This window comes from Phragmites australis, chromosome 6, assembly GCF_958298935.1.
Source record: "Phragmites australis chromosome 6, lpPhrAust1.1, whole genome shotgun sequence".
In the NCBI taxonomy this organism is placed as follows: Eukaryota; Viridiplantae; Streptophyta; class Magnoliopsida; order Poales; family Poaceae; genus Phragmites; species Phragmites australis.
In genome coordinates this window covers 39002831-39026896 of record NC_084926.1, presented here as the reverse complement: position 1 = coordinate 39026896, position 24066 = coordinate 39002831, and the positions used below count along the sequence as shown (strand labels likewise).

Genomic DNA, 24066 nt, shown 5'->3' with positions numbered 1-24066 from the left:
CACCGAGTCCTCGGGGGCTGCCACGCGCAGCCCCGAGCACCCTCTCCCGAGTACTTGAGTGAGACCTTCGGGGCACCGAGTCCTCGCGGGCTGCCACGTGCAGCCCCGAGCACCCTCTCCCGAGTACTTGAGTGAGACCTTCGGGGCACCGAGTCCTCGCGGGCTGCCACGTGCAGCCCCGAGCACCCTCTCCCGAGCACTTTAGAGGGACCTTCGGGGCACCGAGTCCTCGGGGGCTGCCACGCGCAGCCCCGAGCACCCTCTCCCGAGTCTCTGCTTTTACCTTGCAGGGTGGTGATATGTGGTGGGCGGCCGGTTTGGCCTCGGGACTTAGGGACCCCTGGTTCTAAATACACCGACAATATCACTTGGAAGCTCTCCATGCATGAGGAGTACTCAGTGAGCTCATCTTATACGGCCCATTTCCTCACCTTGACAGATTGCAATTTCCACACTCTTTTCTGAAAGGTTTAGGCACCTCCCAAATACAAGTTCTTCGCCTGGCTAGCAAACCTGGATGGGCTATGGACCTCAGACAGACTAGCCCATAAAGGTTGCCCTGCAACAGTGTATGTGTGCTTTGCCGGCATATTTCGGAGTCTAGACACCACCTATTTGTTGAATGCCGTTTCACAAGGCATGTCTAGGTGGATCTACCGCTCTGGATTGCCTAACCGGGTATCCACCTGAATTCATGGCAGACAACCTCATCTATGCACCAATGGTGGACTGCTATGGCTTACAAGTCAAACATTTCGACTCAGGGCTTTTGAGGTCTCTCTTAATGCTCGTCTATTGGGAAATCTAGAAAGAACGTAACGCAAGAATATTTGATATCACGAAATGCATTTGAGGGGACTATTGCAGAAAATCAAAGATACAACATCCCTTTGGGCCTGCGTTGGTGCGCGGTCTCTTGGCCACCTAATTAGGAGATAGTAGGTTTATAGCTTTGCAGTTGACGTCCTTTTTTTAGGTTGTTTTCTTTTATTGTTTTTTCTGTAACTTTTTCTCGTCGGGCTTCCTCTTTTTTAATATAACGGGTAGCTCTCTTGTTGGATTTATTTCAAACAAATGCTTCTGCAGGATTCTTTAGATCAGGTTGGAATAGTATATCTCTCAGCAGAACAGCATGAAAAGCAGACTTGCCAACTGTTTTTCAGCAGCGAGTGCTCAAAAATTACCCCTAATCTCATCAGCAATGCAATCCATGTTCAATTCGGTTGTCCAAAAACTAAGTAAACACTAGCTATCAGAGCGTCTGGTGCCAAATAATCATACCACACGGGCATCGTCAAATTAAAGTGCGTGTTGGTCAAAACTCAAAAGCGCAATTGATCAGCAACATTAGGAGCAGAAACATGTAGGCACGCAATTGGGTTGGTGGCATACGAGCGCGGCCACGAGGGTCGGCACAGGGTCACGCAATTGGGTTGGTGGCATACGAGCGCGGCCACGAGGGTCGGCACAGGGTCAGCGACTCAGCGAGCACCTAGTGCGGGTCGGAATTTCAGTCTCAGATTTGGGGTTGGGGATTGGGACCGATCGGCGATGGGACGACGCTGCGCATGGAGCTGTCGTCTCCCGTTGTGTTCTGCTAAGCTCAAGCTGGGCTTTTGTTTTTGCCGATCGGGCTAAGCCGCTACGAAATACAAAGTACTAACAAAAAGGGGCCACAGTTATAGAGTAGTCTTACACCTACTCAGATTACTCTATAGCTCTGCCCATGACCGTAACAATGGACAGGATGTGACCACCGAGTCATTTCGAAGCCAATGTGCTGTCTACTTGCAGCACAAAACCACATACATTTCATTTGATTCTGATTGCTGGCTTGTTGTTGTAGCAAACAATGTCTAGATAGTGTTTGTTTGCGTTTGTTTCTTCACCTGCCTGACGCTTTGACTCATGCTTTTTAATATATAAAAAAATAGGCAACTACTCTCATTGGTTTAAAAACATAAGATATGCTTAGTGTCACGTGACATTCTCTGTGTTCTGTCCATTAACCATCAACTAACCAAAGGAGTCTTTGACTAGTACGAACTAATTTCAGATGTCCATGTACCTACGTACATACGAAGGATTCCATGGTCTATTGCACCCTTGTGCATGCACCAGCTGGAGTCTGGAGACCTGGCCCGGAGGGAAGAAAGGTCCACGGGGGTAGACCGAATCCCGTTTTGGCAGCGGAAAAGCAGTGGACGGAGTGCAGGGGATGATTAAGCGAGGAACTGCCTGCCAATTCGGCTGAGGAAAAGGAGAAGAATAACAGGTTTACCTACGGTTTTACCTGGAGGGAAAAGCTCCCGTTCTTCACCCAGTTCTGATCACGATCGAACGATTTGACTGCCGGTCGAAAAGGAGATGTTTGGCAGCTCTCACTACATTTGCAACGCGGAGGATGCTCCACCATGGAAAATATGCCATCTGATGCTGGAATTCGTAGGACCAGAATGATCTTAGCAACGAGCAGCTGCCAGATGTGCGACCACATTCTCGCTTGGCACTGTATCGTGTGCCGCTGCCATCCTTGAACCTGTTTGGATGTCGTAGTTTTCAAAAGTCTGGTACTGAGACACTATAATTTTAGAAACCAATCAGAGCCACACAATACCACGCTTTAAAGAAAGAGGTCGGGTGGAGTTTCAAAAACTCAAAAAAGATCGCGCTTTTGACAATACTATTGTTTTCGAAACTGCAAAAACTGTTACATCCAAATACCTCTAAGTTTTCTAAAATCGAAGTATTTTGTAAAACCACAATATTTTTCCAGAACTCCGTAAAACTTAGCATCCAAACATGGCCTTAGAGATTACACCGTTTAGAAAAACACGGTATATTTTGCATGCTATGTAACCTGGTGTTGCTGTCTCAACATAAATTGTACGCATACAAAATAAGATCATGTCATGATGCAGAGGTCAGAATACGAGGATAATATTATTATGTTATCTGAAAACAACTACAGAATAAGAAAGCAGGTCCTGAAATATTAAGTACTGAGAATTAAAATTTCAAATTCCGTAGTCCTGAATCTAAAAAATTTTCAAATGTGAAATCCTGGTATTTGTGATTTGAATTTGAATTGGACAATTGACATCTATCTTAAACTCAGAAATTTGGTATGTTCACCTATTTTGGGTTTGTATTAGAAGTATCTAGTCTTTCTCACTATATGGACTGTTGCATCTGATCGATCGAGGCTGCTCTCAGTTGAGAGATAAACAACATGTATCAACATATTTTTCTAGAAAAAAACGAATAGTATATCTTGATAGTAGCAAGTAGATGAATTAACTGAACTGAAATGGAGTTGATTGAAGCTTTTAGATGCTAATAGAGACAGAATTGAACATCATCGATCTATCAGGTGCACTAGTTGCACAAGAGCCCCATCCCTGCCACCTTGTTTGACCCTTTTCAAGCACACATCACCAACCTTAGACCTTTGAACGACTTTCAACGTGGTGTGCTCTGCCCCCTCGCTTGTACTTTTCAACCCCTCATGGCCTTCGTCCTCTTGGCTCCTTGCCATGCATATGTCCCCATCCATTCTCTCCGAGCCAAACCTTCCTACTACTTTTCCCTCCACTCACATCCACACACACCTCCACGCATTTGCATCCGTCATCCCGCGCATATATATATGCACCAGGCCGACTGATCAACGGCAGCGACGACCAAGCAGCCATCGTACTTCAATTCAAGAAGCCAGACAGGTGGCCATGGACGCCGGAGCCGCGGCATTGAGGTCTCCTCCTCTCCTCCTCCTCAACTGATGGTGGGCACCCTCTTCGCGCTCGGCCAGGAGTCCCGGCTGCGCATCCTCCAGCAGGCGGCGGCACGCGTCCCCGGCTGTGCCTACCTCTGCGCCTGGGCGCCCCTCCCAGCCCAGCCGGCTTCTTGTTCATCATCATCCTCAGCTGCCACCAGGTATCTATCTATACATGCATGCATGCATGCATGCATGCGCGCTCGTGTCATCGATCGATCCCTTTAGATGCCATGGTTATGCGCAATGCATCCGCATGGGCCTGGTTTGATTTACCAAATGAGCATGCATATATGCAGCGCCCAACTGTTGTGCTGCCTGGATGCATGGCTCTGCGACGGCGGCGGCGGCGGTGACGGCGGCCGCGTGCGCGCGCTGTTCGACGCGTACCGGGGGTCGCTCTGCGCAGCCGTGAGCGGGTGCGTATATAAACCATACGTTAGATCGATCCGCCACCTTGCATTCCATGGCATGTCGATCGAACTTAGCTTGCGCCTTCTTTGATTCGGCCATGGTGTGATTCTAAATGCAGGTGCGTGCCGGGGTGGGCGTACAACGACGGCTGCGCGTACATGGAGCTGCCGGCGCAGGACCTGACGGCCTCGGCGTCGCTGCCGGTGCAGCATCAGTTCTACCAGGTCAGTGCACGCCACGTGTTCTACAATTTAGGCATACTTGCTTAATTTGATCTCTAATGGCTTCTTTTAAACCGCAAATTGCTGAGCTTAATTCGCTTGCTCTTGTGATCTTGTTTGTTTCAGGAAGCTGGCATTAAGGTTTGTTTCTTGATTGATTTCATACAGTAAAAAATGATTATATACGCACGCATGCTATAACTTCTCTAGATTATCATCGAGTTTGCCTGCCGCTGGCAATGCGCAGATGGCCGCTTTCATGGCATGCGAAAGCGGCGAGATCGAGGTCGGTATGTCGACTGCGGCGGCAAGCGCGTCGCCAATAAACTTGGAGGCGAGCTTACAGCAGGTATTCTCGGAGGACTTCTTCCAGCAGTCGCTGCTTGAGGAGCTGCTCCACCTGCCGCCGACGCAGCCGTCGTCGCCGTCATCCTTGCTGCCGTCCGTTTCCGTGGATAGCCCCGCGGCCGAGGGCTCGACGTCACTCCTCCGCATGATGGCCGTGACGTCGGCCGCCACGCCGTCCCCTAGAGAGCGGCAGGTGCCTGTGCCGCTGCCGCTCCACCCGCGCCCGCCGCTTCCAGTCCCATTCGGCTGGCACGGCCACGTCCACTTCCCAAGCGCCGAGGCCGACGACGCCGCGATGGCGCAGGCGATGCTCGCCGTCATCTCCGCCACGTCGTCATCGGCGCTTCCTACTCCGTCCATGGCAACGCCTCCTACGGGCAACCACCGCGAGCACCGATCGCCGCGGTGCCGGGGGACGACGGCGTTCCGGGCGTACAACGCGGCGCTTGCACCCAGGGGGCCGCGGCGGCAACCGGGCGCGCCCGGGCAGCGGATGCTCAAGATGGGCATCTCGATCCTGAGGAGGATGCACATGCTTAGGTTCAGCCGGGAGCGCACCGCAGGCTCCCCAATGGCGCACCGGGGGCAGGAGGATGATGCGGAGCCGCCGGCGCCGACGAGCAGCCAACTGAACCATATGATATCGGAGCGGAGGCGGCGGGAGAGGCTCAACGAGAGCTTCGAGGTTCTACGGGGGTTGCTTCCTCCGGGATCAAAGGTACTCAATTACGATGGCTTGGTTGACTAAGCATTACTATATAAGAATCATCACTATATGTTAGCGCTTTATTTTTCATAACTTTGATATAACTTTGTAGGAAACACACTAATTAAATCTATATTGTCTTCTGCATGAAATATTACGCGTTACGAAATGTCTTTGTAAGTACATTGTTCATTCTGCTACGTTAATTTAGCTCATTTTTAGCAGTCATTTGATAAGCTAGTTTGTATGCTTTGCTACTCTATAATTTTTACCACACAATAAGATTCATACGCGCGCGTATGAACTTGTAAATGAAAGTAGTAATACGCTTAACTCTAGATTAACTACTGCTACATTTACATTTTGCTTTGTCCATTTCACAATGTAGAAAGACAAGGCTACTGTCCTTGCCAAGACACTGGACTACATGAACATTCTGGTAGCCCGAATCTCCGATCTTGAGGCGACGAACCGAAGTCTTGAGAGCCGAGCTAACCAGCGCTCCAATGGCGGCTTAAAGGAAAGGTCATACTCCTCGGAGCAACAAGTGGTGGTGCTCCAAGGGTTGACAGGCACGCCGGAGAGGGTGCAAGTCCACGTGAGTGGCGCCGCCTCGTCATCGTCGTCGTCCTTGGTGCCTCCGGAGGTGACCGTGCGGGTGGCGGTGCGGGCGGAGGGCGACGTGGCGGAGCTGGTGGCCCGTGTGCTCGGGGTGATCAAGGAGACGAGGTGTTTCACAGTGGTAGCCGTCGACGGCAGGCGGCCGAGCGATGGCGTTGCTCAGACCACCTTTACACTGCAAGCAACGGTATGAAATGCACTCTCATGCCATGTTCATTTATTGCGTAGCGACTTGTGTTTGCTTGAAGTTGTTCTTTTTTCAATAAAGGAACATACTATTTTATCAAGCAAATGAAAAAGTTTCTAGTCTCTGTATCATATAATGCATTGAGCTATATATTATTATAATGTTTGTTGCTATGTTATAGATGATGTCTATCACATAGCACCAAAGTCTCAACCATAAAAAGAAGATTTAACAAATAGTTCGTTTGCATCTCAAATATTTAATCTATTGCTAAACCTCTATTCAAACTTGATGAAGATATCCATCGTAATTATCTCCAAAAGTTGGCATGCATTGTGCATTGTAGCTTGCATCTCCTCCTTTTGAAGCAAATGACCAAAACCTAGTTCAGTGAGTGTCCTGGTAAATGACCTACATTAGATAATAAATTGTTGCTTTGTTTAAGCCAAATAATCCAACACATGGCAGCACCTCCAACCAAAATTTGTTTCTTGAGGTTATTCCCTACTCCATTCAGCCATGTCCCAAATATGTTGTGAACACTAAGTAGGAACCAAAAGAAACTTGAATAATACACCAAATAAATTTAGCAAAATTGCACTCAAAGAATAGACGTTGAATAGTTTCATTAGAACTTAAAAAAACAACATCCATCATTCCCTTGCCAAATTTTTTTTAACTAAGTTGTCTTTTGTCAAAATGACCCCACTATATATATATACCAAAGAAAAATCTTAATCTTTAGTGGAATTTTTATCTTCTACAAAAGATGATTATCATATATGTAATTGTTATGAAAAATTCTACGATTTGCCATCGAATAACCACCGATTCTACGATTTACCATCGAATAAATTCCGTTTACTTCTATACCATCGAATAAATAATTTGGTTACTTATCCGCCATCGAGCCATTATGAACAGTACCCGAGAGCTCAAAAAAGTCACAAAAAAAATTTGATTTTTGTGCACGCTCTATAATTCATAATCAACCTATTTTAACTGTATTCACCTAAAAATACTGTGTAGAATTCAAACTAAAATTCCTCAAAATGTGCTACTTTTGTAATACTGTGCATTTCAAATAACTCACTTTTTCACCACGGGAGATAATTTTAGAAATTATTACATCACATTAGAGGAATATTAGTAAATTTTCTCAGATTTTTTTAAATTTTTGTGAGGCTTAAAAATTGCGAGAAGTTACAAAAGTAGCACATTTTGAGGATTTTTAGTTTGAATTATACACAATATTTTTTTAGTGAATGCAGTTAAAATGGGTTGATTATGAATTATAGAGCGTGCACAAAAATTGACATATTTTTTGTGAATTTTTTGAGCTCTCAGGTACTGTTCATAATGAGCTGAACGAGTCCAACGGAGGGCAGTTTCGGAATTTTTAAAAAATCAGATGACTTGACGACGGATAAGGAACCGAATCATTTATTCGATGGTATAGAAGTAAACGGAATTTATTCGATGATAAATCGTAGAATCGGTGATTATTCGATAGCAAATCGTAGAATTTCTCAATTGTTATTGAGAGTTGCCTTATACATTGAGTTAACAGGAAAAACATCCATTTTCAACAAAGCTCACACAAACTTATCTTGATCATCGCTAAGTTGAATATCATCAACTCTAGCATGTAAGTTTTGCTTCATCTTACCCTACAAGTTCCGAATTAAAGAGGACACCAACCTGCTGGTTGCACTACCTACTAAGCCTTACCTCCTTAGGATCCAAACTTGAAATGCCACTGCTAAACACGTCTCCTCCATGATGCATCTAACTGCAAATCAACAATTAAGATCATCCACGATTAAGTAACTAATTAATTTCATTTCGTCTAGAAGACGATCAAAAATCAAAGATAGGTAGACATTTCTCCCTTGCATTAATGGCTGTTTGTTATAACGTAACAGACATGAGAGAGGCTCCGATTAAGACCAACAAACGACCAAATCAGAGATCGAGGCTGGGAGGAAGAAGCTATAGCTTTCTTTGTCATTATCCCTCGTCGATGATGCAAGATTTGGATGTTCCAAGCTGGGTCAAAGTCAAACGGATTAGCCTCTCCAGACCATGCTGGGGCCGGCCGTCCGGCTTTCCCCTGCAGCGATCGACGGTGTGGGTCCCGTGAGAGAAAACTCAACAACTCCTGTTTAGAACCGGTCTCTTTGACTTAACAAAATGAAGTCATAAGTGAACAGTACTCATGATTTTACTCCGTCATGAATCGATAAATTAAAAATAGACAGTTAAGATATAACACTACAAAAGGATGAAGACCGATACTATACATATAATACAGTATAATAAGTACAGTATTTTACATACTACTTGCCTACCGTGTTTAAACCGTAAATTATTATTTTCCCTCAAAAAATATTGTTCAAGGTACTGTTTATGTAGTGACTTTGCTTCAAGTAAAGTCGTCCGGCTCCTGGATGACGTCACGGCCAACCAGCAGCGTACAAGTCCAACTCCGGCCCGGCCCCCGGTTTTTCTATCCAAATTCCATGGCTGGGTTTAGCTAGCAATCTCTCTCTCTCTCTCTCCATGCATGTTCCTTTCAGGAAAACTTGCATTGGTGCAGCAACTGTACCTGACCACCACATTTCTTTCTTACCGATAATAACCCAACCCGGCCGTTTCAATCGCCTTGACCGACTTGACCAATTACTTACCTGTCGACCAGACCACACCGTAAAATTAAAACGACTCTTTTTTGTGTTTTTTCTTGGGCCAGGACAGGAGCATGTAAAATTTTTGCGTGTACCGTCCTTAGTTGGAATTTTGGTCTATTTCACCTTCTGAAAATTGTAATTCTGGATTAAAACTAGTATTTTTTTTTTCAGAATAACAACAGATGTATAACATAATGCAGGCGAGCTTTTCAATACTAATAACCAACTCTCAAATGAAAAGATCACTATATATTGCACTATCTACCAATTACTAAGTGCTAGTATTGTTCAGTAAGTAACTATTGTATTGCACCTGTAAAATTTTACATGAATTTGTCGAAGAAGGTTTACACTTACATGTGGGTGTATTAATAAGGGATTTCAATTTTATTTTATAATTTTTTTCAAGGTGAAAAGACCGAAATTTGCAAAATTTCATCAAAACTTCGACTATTTTTCATCCTCTGCTTTGTGAGCCCACATGTTAGTGAAAGAGAATTCTAGAATTAAATATTTCGTTCTCATCTAAAATTTTCGAAATTTATGAAATTTCGACGAAATTTTAATCCTTAGTATTAACAGCAATCCACTGTGTGTATCTATGTTGTAGGCGGGTGAATTCGACGAGGAGTCACTCAAGGAAGCTGTGACGAAGGCTACCGAGGATTCGGCGACACCGCCGTCGTCAGACGATTCGTAGTAGGTCTCGGTTTTGACCAGAAACCCCCGGCCAGCAGCATGGCATGGGCACCCGGGATGGATGGATGTGGTGATGCTCCAACGATGATCATAGCTAGTGTAGTGCCGCACGAATCAGGAGTCCAGAGGACACGTGCCATGGCTTCTCTTTCCGTTGTTCCTTTTCTTTTTCTTTTTCTTTTTCTTTTCTAAGAGTGATCTTGATGCTGTACGATTCTATTAATTTAATATAACAATAAGAGTTAATATTTAAAAAAAACATCCATCCATCATTTAAAAATAAACGCTATAATACAAACTGTAGTATCTAAATGTACGTTTAAATATATACCATATACACACCATAAAATATATATTAAATCTATAACATATACTCACGTATGTCAACTAAAGAGATTCGCGAGAAGACCATCTCCAATCATATTCCTTTTATTTCGTTCCCTTTTCGATTCTATTTCTCGTTCTTATTCCCTTTATTTTCTCTCATCTTCAACAGTTTCTCTTCGAGGGGAATCGTGAGAAAAAAGAGAGATAATCTCGTCCTGAAGGGAATGACTTTAAAAATCTCTTCGTGATGGGAACCGTGAGGGAAAACTGTTGAAGTGCTGAAGGAAATATTCCCTTCACGACGGAAATTTGACCTTGAAGGAAAATCCTTATGGTTGGTCTAACAATCGAGCTGCGCTCAGTTCGCCAATTACTAATTGTCTGATTCCCTGAGCCACATTGCATACGGATTGAGATCCTCTGATTTCACTCATATGTGAAGTCAAGTGATTTCAACGGATATGAGCTATTGATCAAAGTGAACAGTTTAGATCTGGTGCTACAGTATTTTTATAAACAGTATATATGCTACGTAATACTATTTATTCAGACTCAATTTACTAATTTACTATATATCTCTATCTTGACGTGGCTGAAGTTAGATTATCTCGATCCATTGCACACTCATTGCACACTCGGTTCAACCCGACCGTACCCATGGACCACACGCCAACCCGAGCCCGACAACCCAGAAATTCAAGCAAGAAAAAGGAAAAGAAAAAAATCTCAAGATCGAGGCATCCTTCCACGACTCCACGTTTCCACCCCAGCTTGACCTCCCTTCCCTTCCCTCTCTCGCCCGCCCTCGTCGTCACCCTCCCTGGTCCGCCGCGGAGTGGAGAGCGATCCATCCGGGCTTGGATTGGTCTCCAATTCCCACGGTAAGGAACCCCTCTTAGCTTGCCTGGTCGCATTGTTCGAATGTTCCACCAAACCGAATCATTTCCTTTCGGCGTGAGCCCTCATTCCAAATCTTTCTTTCTGGGATGGATGCTAGGATCCATCATGTTTGGCGGATTCGTTCTGCTTGATTAGCGTGATCGACCGGTCTCAATTAGTCTTCAGCCTCTGATAAGTGGTTTGCTTCATTCCTCTGTTTCTTTGTATGGTGATCCTGGTGCTGTCATTGCCCGCAGGTGGTTGTTGCTACTACCTTGCTAGGCTGCCAGAATGGGTCTGCCGAAGGATGGCGCCGAGATGGAGGGGACCTTGGAGATCGGCATGGGTAAGTGGCCACTTGCGGCCGTGTTACTCTCTCGCTCTCTCTCTCTCTCATGTGTCTCTCTCATGTCTCATGTGTGTGTGAACGACTGCGGCAGTGGTTTGTTCATTGCCTAGAAGTTCGCCACCAAGCTTATTTTAGCTACTTCTGTAGTTTGTTGCTGTTTTCATTTTTTATCTGATAGCTAATAAATAAGTTGGTTACATTAGTGTTGAGTTATGTAAGTTCTTTTTAATTGCTAATTTGTCACTTCACCTGCAGTCTGAAGTGCTGAGTCACTTCTTATGATGTGCCCTACATGTTTAATTCCGAGTTATGGATATATCTAGGCAAATTATAATGTGAAATATAGCACAACTTTTGTGGTCTCGGGATTGCGTCGCATGCCAGTGTGTTAAAAAGATTGTTGAATTCCACGGTAGCCAATGTTACAAGTAGGGTCAAAGTAGTGATCTGAAGCTCGCAGCTGCTGGAGGAGTGGCATGTTGCTAGTGTAAACCTCCTGATCAAACTGAGGTTTTGGCCAACGTGTCAGGAAAACATACTGGCAAGGTGGCACTCTGATTCTTTTGTCGGGAATCTAGCCTGTTTGCCTACCCGTTATCAATATCTTTTGTCTTCTGTACCAATCTATTTAGTCACTTTACAGATATTGGAGAACATCCTTTTCAGTGTTATTTCAATTGTGGATTATTGTCATGCCGTGTGAACCAAGCAACTACCAAAATTTGGTGAATTTTTTTTATCCTGTTCTTCAAAACAGATTATTCATTCCACCGCTCCTTTTTGTTCTGGTTTTCCCTTCAGGGTGGTGAAGATGACAACTTTGCCATTGTGTTTGCTGCTATGGGAGTAAATATGGAAACAGCCCAATTTTTCAAACGTGACTTTGAAGAAAATGGTTCAATGGAGCGCGTCACTCTTTTCCTGAATCTGGTATCAGATTTATTTTGTTATATGGCGACCATTTGTTTACTTTAACAATCCAATGTATGAGGTGTTAGTATTAAAGTTGACCCAAGTATCTTCCTCCCTTCTCTTTACTGACGTGCAGGCAAATGATCCCACTATTAAACGTATTATCAGTCCTCGAATTGCTCTAAAACAGCAGAATATTTGGCATATGAATGTGGGAAGCATGTTCTTGTCATTCTGACAGATATGAGCTCATATGCAGATGCACTTCGTGAGGTATTGAATTTTCTCTGTAGTATTGCCATATTTTCTCATAATATATGAGATTAAATCTGTTTTAATAGTTACTTTTAAAACTTATAGAATTGCTCCGACTTTGTTGATGATATAATAATTAATTGATTTTGTATTTTTAATTACAAACGAATTGTATTTATACTCAGGTATCAGCAGCACGAGAAGAGGTGCCTGGTAGGCGTGGTTATCCTGGTTATATGTATACTGATCTGGCAACCATATATGAGCGGGCTGGGCGTATTGAAGGAAGAAAAGGCTCAATTACTCGAATTCCTATTCTAACTATGCCTAATGATGGTAAGCCATTAAACTAACTAAAAATCTACCAAAGTTAGCATGAGTGTTGTGCCTTAGTGTCTTAACAGTTAGCTCTCCTGCCTGGATTGGCCCATCAGCTGCCAGAGTGTCTTCTGCTCCTCATCTGGTGGACTACTTAATTTTTCATCTGACTGTACTTTTCTTTCCCCATGAACACTTAGTTTCTGTATTTACAAATTACAATGCTTTGTCTTATGTTCTTTGTTTGTTTCCTGAACAGATATCACGCATCCAACTCCAGATCTTACGGGATACATCACTGAAGGACAGATATACATCGATAGACAGCTCCACAATAGACAGGTTCTTTTCCATGTCCTGATATTAAAGCCGTTATTGTGTCTTCTTTTATAGCCTTACATGCATTAGTTGTTCCTTATCAATGTCATGAAAAAAATAACTTTATTAAAAGAACAATTGTATCCCCCTTGTGCACTTTCTTTGCATTAATGAGAAAGATGACTTTGTGTTGTTTTTCAGATATACCCACCCATCAACGTCCTGCCATCTCTCTCTCGATTGATGAAGGTACCACTCATGACAATTTTTTATGATATTGTGGGTTTCGTCTCTAGTCTACCTTAACTAGCTTGGGACTAAAAGGCTTTGTTGTTGTTGCTGTATGATGAATCATGTCATAATTATTCACTTGCAGAGTGCTATTGGTGAGGGTATGACATGCCGAGATCATTCAGATGTGTCCAACCAGGTACCTGTTTGAACCTTTGAGAGCACTGATTAGGTCTCATTCTGCCTCTGATGTTTGTTGATGCCCTAACATGACCTGCTGTTCAGCTTTATGCCAACTATGCAATTGGGAAGGATGTTCAAGCTATGAAAGCAGTTGTTGGAGAGGAGGCTCTTTCATCCGAGGATCTGGTCTGTCACTTGAGAATTAACTTGCGCACACATGTTCTTATAAGGTTGAAAACTAACTATGCGTTTTCTTTTTTGTTGTTATGCAGCTATATCTAGAATTCCTTGACAAGTTTGAGAGGAAGTTTGTAACACAATGAGCATACGACATTCGAAACATTTTCCAGTCACTTGATCTGGCATGGACATTGCTTCGCATCTTCCCTCGTGAACTTCTCCGTCGTATTCCTGCAAAGACTTTGGATCAATACTATAGCAGGGATGCCACCCATTGATCTATTTTTGTCCAAAACGAGCAAAAAACAAAGAGCTCTCTGAATAGCAGTCTGAATAAAGAGGAGTTCAAACTTGTATCATATTGCTACGATGCAGTCATCCTATTCTTTTCAGTTTCAGTGCACAAGTTCACCCGCTTTTCTTCCCCATATCTCATTGGAGCTTGTCACAAACATTTCATCCTCGTCAACCAGCTACTACCCACTACCCTCTAATCCAGTGATGCCACTGCCGCCTTGCTGCTCTATTTTTGGAAGCCGCCATGCCTTTGACTCCCTTTTCTCCATAGCCGACCAAGGCAACGTCACCTCTAACCTTGATCTAGCTGGTGTGGCATCGCCATTGGAGAGGAACATGACAGCTTGGCGCAACACGAACTACGACTACGTCCTATGGTTCCAAATATCATTACAAGACTATGAGATTCCGATAGCTTTAGAAAATAGCAAATCCGTTTTGGTTTTTACCAAGAACCATCCCATGATCCTCATTACTACTGTATTTCTTTACACTTCCTCTTTTATTTACTCGCTGTCGCTTCTATCCAGCAACCTCATCCTACATATATCATTATCAATGGCGCGACAACAAATTTCTTCATTTTGCTTAGGGGAAGTACACAAGTGAAGATTTATTCTATGTTCATGTCTCATGGGTTTTTTTGCACCAAGAGAGGAACTCATCCAACAATCGAAAGCTCTTCAAATGATCAAATCCATGTAGCCGTTTATGTTTCTCAACCAATTGTAGTAGTATAATCTAGACTATTCCCTTACAAAAAAGAAAATCACGCTCACACCATCGTTCGGGAAAAATTGGTTGAATGTCTACCGAAATGCCACACTATGACTTGCCATTGCTGCAAATTTGCAAGTTTCCTCCCATTTCCCACGCTCGCAGGAATTTCTCCTTTTCTCACTGTGAAGTGACCGAAATGCCCCCAGGCCAAGTATGTCTGTCCTGGCGACAGCGACTGACTCCATTCCTCGGTGTTCTCGAAACGACAGAGACCCCAGCCCCCCGCCGCCGGTGAGCCCTCACTTCGCCGGCGCCGCGGAACGCGCCTCAGGGCCGCCGCCTCCTTGAACACCTCTTCTCCTCCCTGCGGTCGCACTCGCTTGGAGTGGAGAGTGGAGACCCGCCCGCACTTGGATGACCCCATCTGCTGGTAAGGAAGAGCCCGACCACGCTTGGACTGCTCTAGGAGTCCGATTCTTTGTTCCTCTCCGCCCCAGTTGGTCGCGGATTTGTTTGCCGCTCAAGGATTCTTTAGATTCTTCTTAGGCGCGCGCAAGATCGGCTCAATCAAAAAAAAATTGGGGTTCAACAGAGTTAAGTCCACCCCTGGCAGCAAAACCCTGATCGTGGTATGTAGAACAGAGTAAAGTACGGTGCATCTTGATATATGGGGAGTTGGGGACCATTGGTCCGATTCCTGTTCGTGCCCTAGTTTGTTTATTATTGTGTTGGAGGACATCCTGTGGGGGTTTATAGTCGTTAGTTAACCCATGCTCTCTAGGGACCATCCTCACATGACAGCTTGGTCTTCCGACTGTTGGAATCGGGTGGCGCGGATTAACCGTACCCGCCCGATTGGACGGTTGGGAGCTGGGTCCTCACGCGAGGGTGGTCTCGGCAGGTGAATTGTGTTGGTCATTTAAGTGGTTTTGGGCTGTCGATAGCAAAGATGTTATTTTTGGATAGTGAAAATAATTGATTCCTTTGTCTCTATTGTTTGGTTCAATGTTGTCAAGTGGATGCTTGATGTTCTTGGAGGCACCTAAGCTATCTTCAATTCATAACAGTATCCAGTCGCTGGCATTTCCATGGTTTCTATCTTGCCTGCACAGCTATATTCTCTTTATCTCTTATTCTATTAATGGTTGATGTGTCCGGAAAAAGAAAGTTTCACTTGTGTTTCAGTTGTTACCCCATACTCTCTAAGGTAACATGACAGCTTGGTCTTCCGGCCATTGGAATTGGGCGGTGCCAAATAACCCAATTGGGCGTTTGGGGACTAGGTCCTCGCGTGAGAGTGTTTAAGTACTTTTGGGTGTCGATACCAAATATGTTATGTTTAAATTGTGAAACAACTGACTCCTTACGTGACAGTGTTTCATTTGATGTCGCCAAGTGGATGTCGTATGTTATTTGGTTTCTGTGAGAGCACATAAAGACTACTCTAAAATGTTTGTCTAATATAGCAGAGGAAAATCGTGTGCTGATTTTTTTATTTATCTATTTATGTTGAAGTGCATAGTAATCACTAAGTTGATTTGTTCTGCCAAGTTTAGAGAAACCCGAAACTCTCACTTTCCATAATTGAATCATTTTATTATATTGAAATCCACTTTGATGACAATATAATTTTGCAAGGCAATACAAATTTAAGCTTGGGTTCACTTGCCTGCTCAACTATACTCTCTTATGCTATTGATGGTGGATGTGTCCAGAAAACGAACGTTTTCATTTGTTTTAACTAGAGTAAAAATTACCCTTATTTCCTGTTTAGAGGGATGTTGTATTGATTTCGCTCTTTTTTCTTTGGACATCAGCTGCTTACGTAGGTTACATGGGACGACCAGAGGGCATGCACATGGTTTCGGAAAGGAATGAAGGACATATTTCATCACAAGCTGTGGAAAGTAAGAGCCGTGAAAAGAAGGCTGTGCTGCAAAAAGAACTATCAACTACTTTATCAGATAAAAAGAAATGTTTTGCTTGTAATGAGACATCGCACATTTTGGTTCAATGCAGGATCAAAGGAAAAATTGTTTCTGTGGCACAACTATTTGGCCATGCTACAAGATTTCCATTCTACATGATTCAACCTTCAGAGCAGGCAGTTGCAAAAGAGAAATTTTACCATCACTGCCTGCTGATCACATCTAATATCAGTAACTTGGACCTGGGTAAAGTGAAAGATGAACTACAGAAGATTTGGAAGCTGCCTAATGACTGGGAATTAAGAAGAGAATGCAGAGAGAGTTTTTTAGCATCCTTCAGCTCGGAGGATGACCTAATAAGTTGTTTAAAGCATCCCAAAATGGAAGCATCTCTGGAGGATAAGGAGGTAAAATTCACTGTGACAAGGTGGAAGGAAGGCGATGAGGAAAGCATTGACTTGATTAGAAAGTGGTTTTTAGTGTGTGGGGTCCCAAGAATACACAGAAACTGGAAGGAGTTATATCAAGTTGTTTCTGCGTTTGGAGTGTTGATTGAGGTGGATGAGGAGAGTTTGGAAGTAGGGGATAAGGAGCCTATTAGGCTGAAGATGGCATTAAGAAATCTTGATGGCGTTCCTTTCTCTTATCACTTTGTGTTTGGATGGTCTTCTAGAATGGTTACATTCACAATAGAAGACAAAGTAAAAAGTATAGAACACCAAATGAATGAGTTAGATGAATGGAATGGTAAAGATCATTTTGATGGCTTCAATAACAATTCTGAAGACAAAAGGAACATAGCTATTGGGATGCCTCCAAGAAGCTGCCATAATACAAGGATTGTAGCTTTAAAAGGCAACCATGTGTTAGACTTGGAAGGTTGTTCACACAAGGTGCATGAAAAGGAACTGAATACAGCACAAGCAGGTATATTGCTGGAAGAGCCGAAGTTAATTGAGGAGTTAAGATTTGACAGAGAGGTCAAAGAAAACAAAATAAATGCTCCAGCAGCCTCTACAATCAACTCCAAGAAAACAACTGAAGAAAGTACAAAAGCTGAAGGGGCACAACTTATAGGTGGTAGTTCAACAAGCATGGTTGGAGAAGAGCACTTCAGAGGTGAGTGGGAACTCTATATTCATAAAAACTTGTTCTCTTATGTTCATCAAAACTGTCATAAGAAATATATCTAAAGTCCATTGGAAAGAAAATACCTTCAAGGACATGATTATGTAAAAGGAAAAACAAACCGACTAAGTGACTATCAGTTTATGAAAAATATGATAGGGGAAAAATTCATAAACCACCCCATTAGTCACCTATCCTTTTCACTTTGCCCCTCATAACTCATTTGCGTCGATTGACATTCAATTTAGACAAGATCACGTCCAATGCTGTCGGTGGTTGCATGTCAAACTAAGTTGGCTGTACATAATATGGTTCATTCCTTAAGAAAGAAACTGCAACAGATAGCAAAGAAAATGGGGTAGGAATAGGATGACCTTTTTTTTGTTGAGAGAGGGTGGGTGGGTTAGTGAGTGTGATGAAAAGCATATTCACTTATGGGGGTGTGAGTAGCTGTACTATGGTTTTACCCTAATTTTAAATTTTTTGTTAGTGAATGTGTTGGGAACAGTAAGACAATTGCTTGCTGTTTTCTTTTGTTTGTTGACATCATTTTTGTTGACACTGCCCTGAAGCTATACCAAAGCCTCCTGTCATACATGTGTTTAAAAGAAGAGCTAAGAAACAGCAAGGATCAATTGAGCAGAAAGTTAATGAAGGAATGGGTCCAGAGAACAGCAGTTACTCCACAAGGAATGGATCTTTGACAGGGTGCAATATGTTGGATTTCCAAAGTTGTTCAGAAAAGGAACATGAAAAGGAACTGAATATGACAGAAAAAGCTCTAGTGGGGGAAAGTCCAAAGTCAGTTGAAGAGTTTGGAGCATATAAGGAGAACAAAGACAACAGTGGGGCTCCAGATGCTGCTACAATCAACTCTAAGAAGCAAACAACAGAAGACACTTCAAAAACTGAAACAGCACAGTTGATCAGTGGAAGTTCAACATGCATGATTAAAGGGATACACAGAAAAGGCAAGTACAAATCCTTTACGCGTCTAATTTTGTTATCCCATATTCCTATAAATTTGATATGAAACAAATATTTTTATTTTAGTTTAGAAGGAAAATGCACAAATAGCATTGGACTGATGATCTTAAAACTTATCCCCAATTTTGGGGGAAGCATAATTGAAAATATAGCAATGGGTGTTCAAATGAGAAGAGCAGGATGGTTGCATGAATGAATATATGGAGAATATTCTAATTTACTGAAAATACAAAGGAATATGACAAATGAAGTACTAGGGATCTAAGAAAAGGACATTAGGGGAAATAATGATAATTACAAGGAGCTAGGCCACTAGGGACATGTTCATGTGTTACTGTAGTATGGGAAGAAAAAATAGTTCATCTAATAAGTTAGGTTGCATTGGTAGCATAATCCCAGTGCAGCTGGTGTTAGGTTGACATGTAATTTTGTTAATTTTACAAGCACTTCTCTACAACTTTCTGGAAGCAGATGGAAGCTGAAAATTTTCTAACCTCATTCCTTTTATTCTTTCTCTGACAAAGATGTTTGTACCGTAGCCAGTCCTTTTTGTTCCAAAAGAATAGGTTGTATACAACTACACTTGAGCGATTCCACTCCACATATGTGACAAAAGATACCATTTTGAAATGCCAAATGAAAAAATGTAGTTTAAAAATTAGTGTTGGAGTTTAAAAAACAAATGTTTTGCTGTGCTAAGTCTGAAACCACTATTTATATGCATTTAGCGGTTTACTACTCTTGCAATGTTCTTATGACATTGATTTTCATATGGTGGGTTTGTGACTAGTAAAGAGGGTATTATTCCCATCCTTTTTTGCTGTAAAACTTGAACAATGTTTCTGGTGAAACAGGGTTACCTTCCCCCTTATCTTAGAATTTTTGGGTTAGGAGATATGTTGTTATCAGGTAATTTTGTTGACACTTGACAGTTGACACTGCTTCTGAAGATGTTGGCATGGATGGAATGGGACCCAAAGGAGTAGAATTCCATGAAAAGCATTATGCCTCTAAAATGGATGCACGGTAAGGGATCCAAACTTTTAGCATATTCATCTACTCATTAGCCATCACAATCATATTTACATTTTCCATCAGACAAGAATATTTGATTTTCCTATATGGTATGATATAGGCTTGCTCAAAGTTCCAAGGAATTCAGCACACACAATCATATCTGTGAGAGTTTCAGTGAGATGGGTCTTCAAGAAAACCTACTGAAGGGGATATATGCATATGGTAATTCATATTTTATTTGTTGTTTTCCTGACATGCCAATGTGTCTAGCAATTATTTCTGGAACAAGAGCATTTTATGAACCCCCTTTGTATTTATCCCCTGTTCTTATGCCATTTTGTTTAAAGGTCTGGAGAAGCCTTCTGCAGTCCATCAAAGAGGAATTGTTCCTTTATGTAAGGGTTTGGATGTTATCCAGCAGGCTTTGTCAGGAACAACTGTGACACTTTGCTGTGGAGTTCTGCAGCGACTTGACTATGGATCTGCAGAATGCCAGGCTTTGGTTCTTGTACCAACGCGTGACTTGACGCTGGATACCAAGAAAGTTATTGAAGCAATTGGTCAATATCTTGGTGTTAAAGCCCATGCTTGTTCTGGAGGAACTAGTCTACGTGAGGACCAACAAATTTTATCAAGCAGAGTTCAGGTCGTCGTAGGCACTCCTGGTCGCATTCTTGACTTACTGTGCAGCGGATCACTCCGTCCAGGCCACATTAAAATGTTTATTTTGGATGAAGCAGACGACCTACTCACAAGAGTTTTCAAGGACCAGGTTAGTTTTTTTACCCATCTGCCAGTGCAATTGTGGTAATCACAACAAATGACTGAGTTTTTTTTTTTTTTGACGAATCAAATGACTGCATTGGACAATCTACTTATGAAGCATGCATCGTCTAACTTCCAAACCCATCTTGTTCTGTTAATTTGAAACTCCAAATATTGCTCTTGCTATGCTCATGCGACAATTCGGTGGCCTTATTTCATTGACATGTGGCTTCCAATCTTTCTTGCAGATCTATAATATCGTCAAGCTTCTCCCAACCAAACTTCAGGTTGGAGTCTTCTCTGCCTCCATTTCCACTGAAGCTCTCGAGGCTAGCCGCAGGTTCATGGATAAGCCTGTGACAATTACTGTGCCAAGAGACGAAGAACTTAAGTTCATCAGTATGAAGCAGTTCCACGTCAAACTTGAGAAGGAAGAACTGAAGCTTGAAAAATTGTGTGATCTTTTTGACACTATGGTGCTCACACAAAGCATCATCTTTGTCAACACACGGCGTAAGGTCAAGTCATTAATGGACAAGATTAGAGGCAAGGATTACACTGTCTCGGCAAGCCATGGCGGCATGGATCAGCCCGCCAGGGACACTGCCATCCAGGAATTTCGGTCTGGGTCATCCCGCATACTCATCACCACCAACCTTCATGGCACTGATATGGTGCAGGCCCCTATTGTCATCAACTATGACCTGCCAACACAACCGGTGCACTACCTTCGTCATCTTCAACAAAACAGGCAGTCTGGGACGAAGGGCGTGCTCATCACTTTTGTAACTCGTGCTGACAAGCGCATCCTCTTTGACATCCAGAGGTTTTGCAACAGCCAGATCGATGAGCTACCCTCCAATTTTGCTGACCTCTTGTGATCTATATAATGGTGGCTATGAGTGCAGAACTGATCCTAAGGGTATCTACCCAAGTTCTTACAGGCTATAAGGAAACTTACCCTGCTTTCAATGATGTGGTCAGATAGACTCTTGCTATTTTGTCTAGGGAAACTATACTAGTATACAACAGCTGCATTTTCTTGGTACATCTGTGTGAGGTGAAATCGTGTTAATTGTTTTATGATATGTGAACTGGGTTGCATCTGTTTGTTGCTTTTTTTTTTTTTTTTTTTGCTTAAACGGTTCAGTTTTGCTTGTACATGTCTTGCTGAGGTTCGAACTGCTAATCACATCTGTATGTGAAGTTGTTAGCATTAACCGACACCGGTTTAGCTCGAGAGGTGGGGGGGAATTAAACTCAAAACCTCAGATATTCTACTGCTTGTTGTAAGAGTCAACAAGCCAAAACCATTCGAACGCAGGCTGTCGTCAGACATAAACACCACCTGCAAGGAGAACGAACAGAGATCCAAAGCCCTGTGAACAAGTGCAGCAAACTTATCAGTCGTGCGCCAGACAGCTTTCAGAATTGCGAGGCGATCAGCATTTCCATGGAGCTCACCAGGAAGACGGATGCAACGGCTGCGGTGATCTCCTTGGCGAAGCTTCGGCTACGTCTGGATGAAGTTGCTTCAAAGCTGGTAAGAGTAGACCAAAATCCAACAAAATCCAAGCTTTTTGCAAAGAAAAGAGTGGGTAAGAAATCTCAGGTCTCGGCAACGAACTAGCTAGAAACCATCTTTGGCTTTCCACAACTTGACATGAACGAAATGATAAGCCGTTCAACAACATCAGTCAAGAAAAAAGTTGAATTGCTCACTGATGCGTTATAATACAATCTGTAGAGAACATCAAGCAAATGGGGTCCAAATGCGCAGAAAAATCGAGATTCCGATTCCAAAACGTTCCTAACCGGAATGCAGCGTTCGCAACACAAGAATTTCTCCGGATTCATATAAGAATTGGATTGCTTCGTGTGAAATTCGTATGCTCTAAACAAGCACTAGAACGATATAGCCGGAATAGTAGTATATCGCAGCACAACTTGAGAGCTAAAGTAGTGATGATATTCACCATGCAGGAATCAAATCTCCATTGTAACGCTGCTCATCTTGCCCCTAAACCTCGCCCTACAACAAGTTCGCACCCCTGCACGCCACGCAAAGTCCCCGCTGAATGATCGGGCCTACGCGCAATCCCACCAGATCGAGAATCGATCGCTATAGCTAGCAAGATCCGTAGCTGCAGCACCGAATATGATAGCCAGGGAGGGCGGGGTGCAGGGTCAAGGTGTGTTTGCTTACGCACATGAAGAAGGAGGCGGTGAGCACGAGGCCGACGGCAACCATGGCGACGGCCAGCGTGGGGTGCCAGGCCACCGGCACCGGGCTCGAGATCGAGATCGAGATCGCCGCCTGCGACATCGCGTCCGCACGCACCACCAAGTCAGAGGTCAGACGATAGACAGCGAGCGAGAAGCGAGGAGGGGTTCATGGCGCGCTTACCATTCCGGATCTGAGATTCTGATCTGAACCGAGGCTGCTCTGCTCCAAGAGAAAATTGATTATATATCTCAAAGTTGTTCAATATTTGATGATATATTCAAAATTGATCATCATTTAATCATATATCCACAAAAATTAATTTATAATAAAATTTCATATTAGGTAAGAGAGACGAAGGCTAGCGAAACTTTGTTACAAATTAATTTATATAACACATATGATCAAATGATAATCAACTTTAAATATATCATCAAAGATCGATTAAATTTGAAACATATAATCAAATTTCTCCATCTCCAAACTCGCAGGTCTCCTCTCGACTAGACGGTAGGCGAGGAGGCAAGCACGCGAGTATTTTTTATATTTTTTTATTAAAAATTTAAATAAATAGATTTCTCGGGGCAATATTTGTAAAAATAGGCGTCTACCGCTCTCTGAAAGTGTTGTAGCCTTATCAGAGGGCAGTAAGGAGTCCTTACCGCTCTGTGAGAGAGCGGGTGGGCTAACTGCCCCTGAAAGGGCGGTAAGGGGCCTAACCTCCCTCTCAGAGAGCGGAGAGGGGGATTTCCAGCGCCCGCCACCTTTACCGCTCTCTGAGAGGGCGGTTAGGTCCCTTAACACCCTCTCAAGGGACGCTTAGGAGGTCAGCCCCGCGGCTCCCGTCCCCTCCCCTCCCCCTCCTCTATATAAGCCGTTAAATTGAGGAAAAATCCTCATTTTATTTCAAAAAAGAGAAAAGGAGAGAAGATGAGAGGAGAGGAGAGGAGGAGACAGCGCGGCGAAGCTCTACTGTTTTCGATCGGCGGATTTGAAGAGTATTTTCTGATAATTTCTTTTATACTTATATTTTTGTTAGTAAGTAAAGTAGCACTAGATCTAGGGTTTAGCGGTATGATATAGGGTTTAGGGTTTAGAAAATGTTGTATTTTGTAGTATATTGTCAATATTAATTACGACATGGTAGGATAGCTATTAAATATGTAGTAGTATTTTTAGTGTAGTAGTTTCGAATATCTAGATTATACAGAATAATGATGTTAGTAATAATTATAGGTTAGTTTGCTTATGGGAGTTATTGAAGAACTTATTGTTAGGTAATAATCAGTGTCGGTAATTTTTTTAGTTTTGATAATCAGAAATATAGTTTGCCGGTCTTAACATTGGATATATTTGCGGATGTTTCTAAGGATGACAGTTAAATTAT

General features: G+C 42.9%; 2 protein-coding genes and 1 pseudogene across 3 annotated transcripts; all 3 read left to right on the top strand.

Annotated features, from left to right (window-relative positions):
- Nucleotides 1–3684: 3684 nt before the first annotated feature.
- On the top strand, nucleotides 3685–9920 carry LOC133920648 (putative transcription factor bHLH041). 2 transcript variants are annotated; one of them, XM_062365248.1, is made up of 7 exons: nucleotides 3685–3936; nucleotides 4075–4194; nucleotides 4308–4413; nucleotides 4537–4551; nucleotides 4658–5476; nucleotides 5853–6272; nucleotides 9573–9920. In XM_062365248.1, exons 1-7 carry the CDS (start codon nucleotides 3782–3784, stop codon nucleotides 9660–9662), a joined length of 1725 nt encoding a protein of 574 aa, XP_062221232.1. In that variant the 5' UTR covers nucleotides 3685–3781; the 3' UTR covers nucleotides 9663–9920. The 2 variants fall into 2 exon arrangements, with proteins under 2 accessions (XP_062221232.1, XP_062221233.1); XM_062365249.1 differs by lacking the exon at nucleotides 4075–4194.
- Nucleotides 9921–11101: 1181 nt separating this feature from the next.
- On the top strand, nucleotides 11102–13891 carry LOC133920647 (V-type proton ATPase subunit B 2-like; annotated as a pseudogene).
- A 2596-nt stretch (nucleotides 13892–16487) lies between these two features.
- On the top strand, nucleotides 16488–21459 carry LOC133923211 (ATP-dependent RNA helicase DRS1-like). The gene is made up of 6 exons (XM_062368635.1): nucleotides 16488–17677; nucleotides 18259–18657; nucleotides 19606–19699; nucleotides 19809–19912; nucleotides 20038–20462; nucleotides 20704–21459. The coding sequence occupies exons 1-6, from the start codon at nucleotides 16489–16491 to the stop codon at nucleotides 21334–21336; spliced, it is 2844 nt and encodes a 947-aa protein (XP_062224619.1). The 5' UTR covers nucleotide 16488; the 3' UTR covers nucleotides 21337–21459.
- The last annotated feature ends 2607 nt before the right edge of the window (nucleotides 21460–24066 follow it).

Bases quoted from the DNA above. Each gene is read 5' to 3' on its own strand.
- LOC133920648 (XM_062365248.1), top strand. From the start codon at position 3,782: ATGGTGGGCACCCTCTTCGCGCTCGGCCAGGAGTCCCGGCTGCGCATC. The intron at 5,477-5,852 runs GTACTCAATTAC...TTCACAATGTAG, and splicing joins TGCTTCCTCCGGGATCAAAG to AAAGACAAGGCTACTGTCCT. The intron at 6,273-9,572 runs GTATGAAATGCA...TCTATGTTGTAG, and splicing joins CCTTTACACTGCAAGCAACG to GCGGGTGAATTCGACGAGGA.
- LOC133923211 (XM_062368635.1), top strand. From the start codon at position 16,489: ATGGTTTCGGAAAGGAATGAAGGACATATTTCATCACAAGCTGTGGAA. The intron at 19,913-20,037 runs GTAATTCATATT...TTTTGTTTAAAG, and splicing joins GAAGGGGATATATGCATATG to GTCTGGAGAAGCCTTCTGCA. The intron at 20,463-20,703 runs GTTAGTTTTTTT...TCTTTCTTGCAG, and splicing joins CAAGAGTTTTCAAGGACCAG to ATCTATAATATCGTCAAGCT.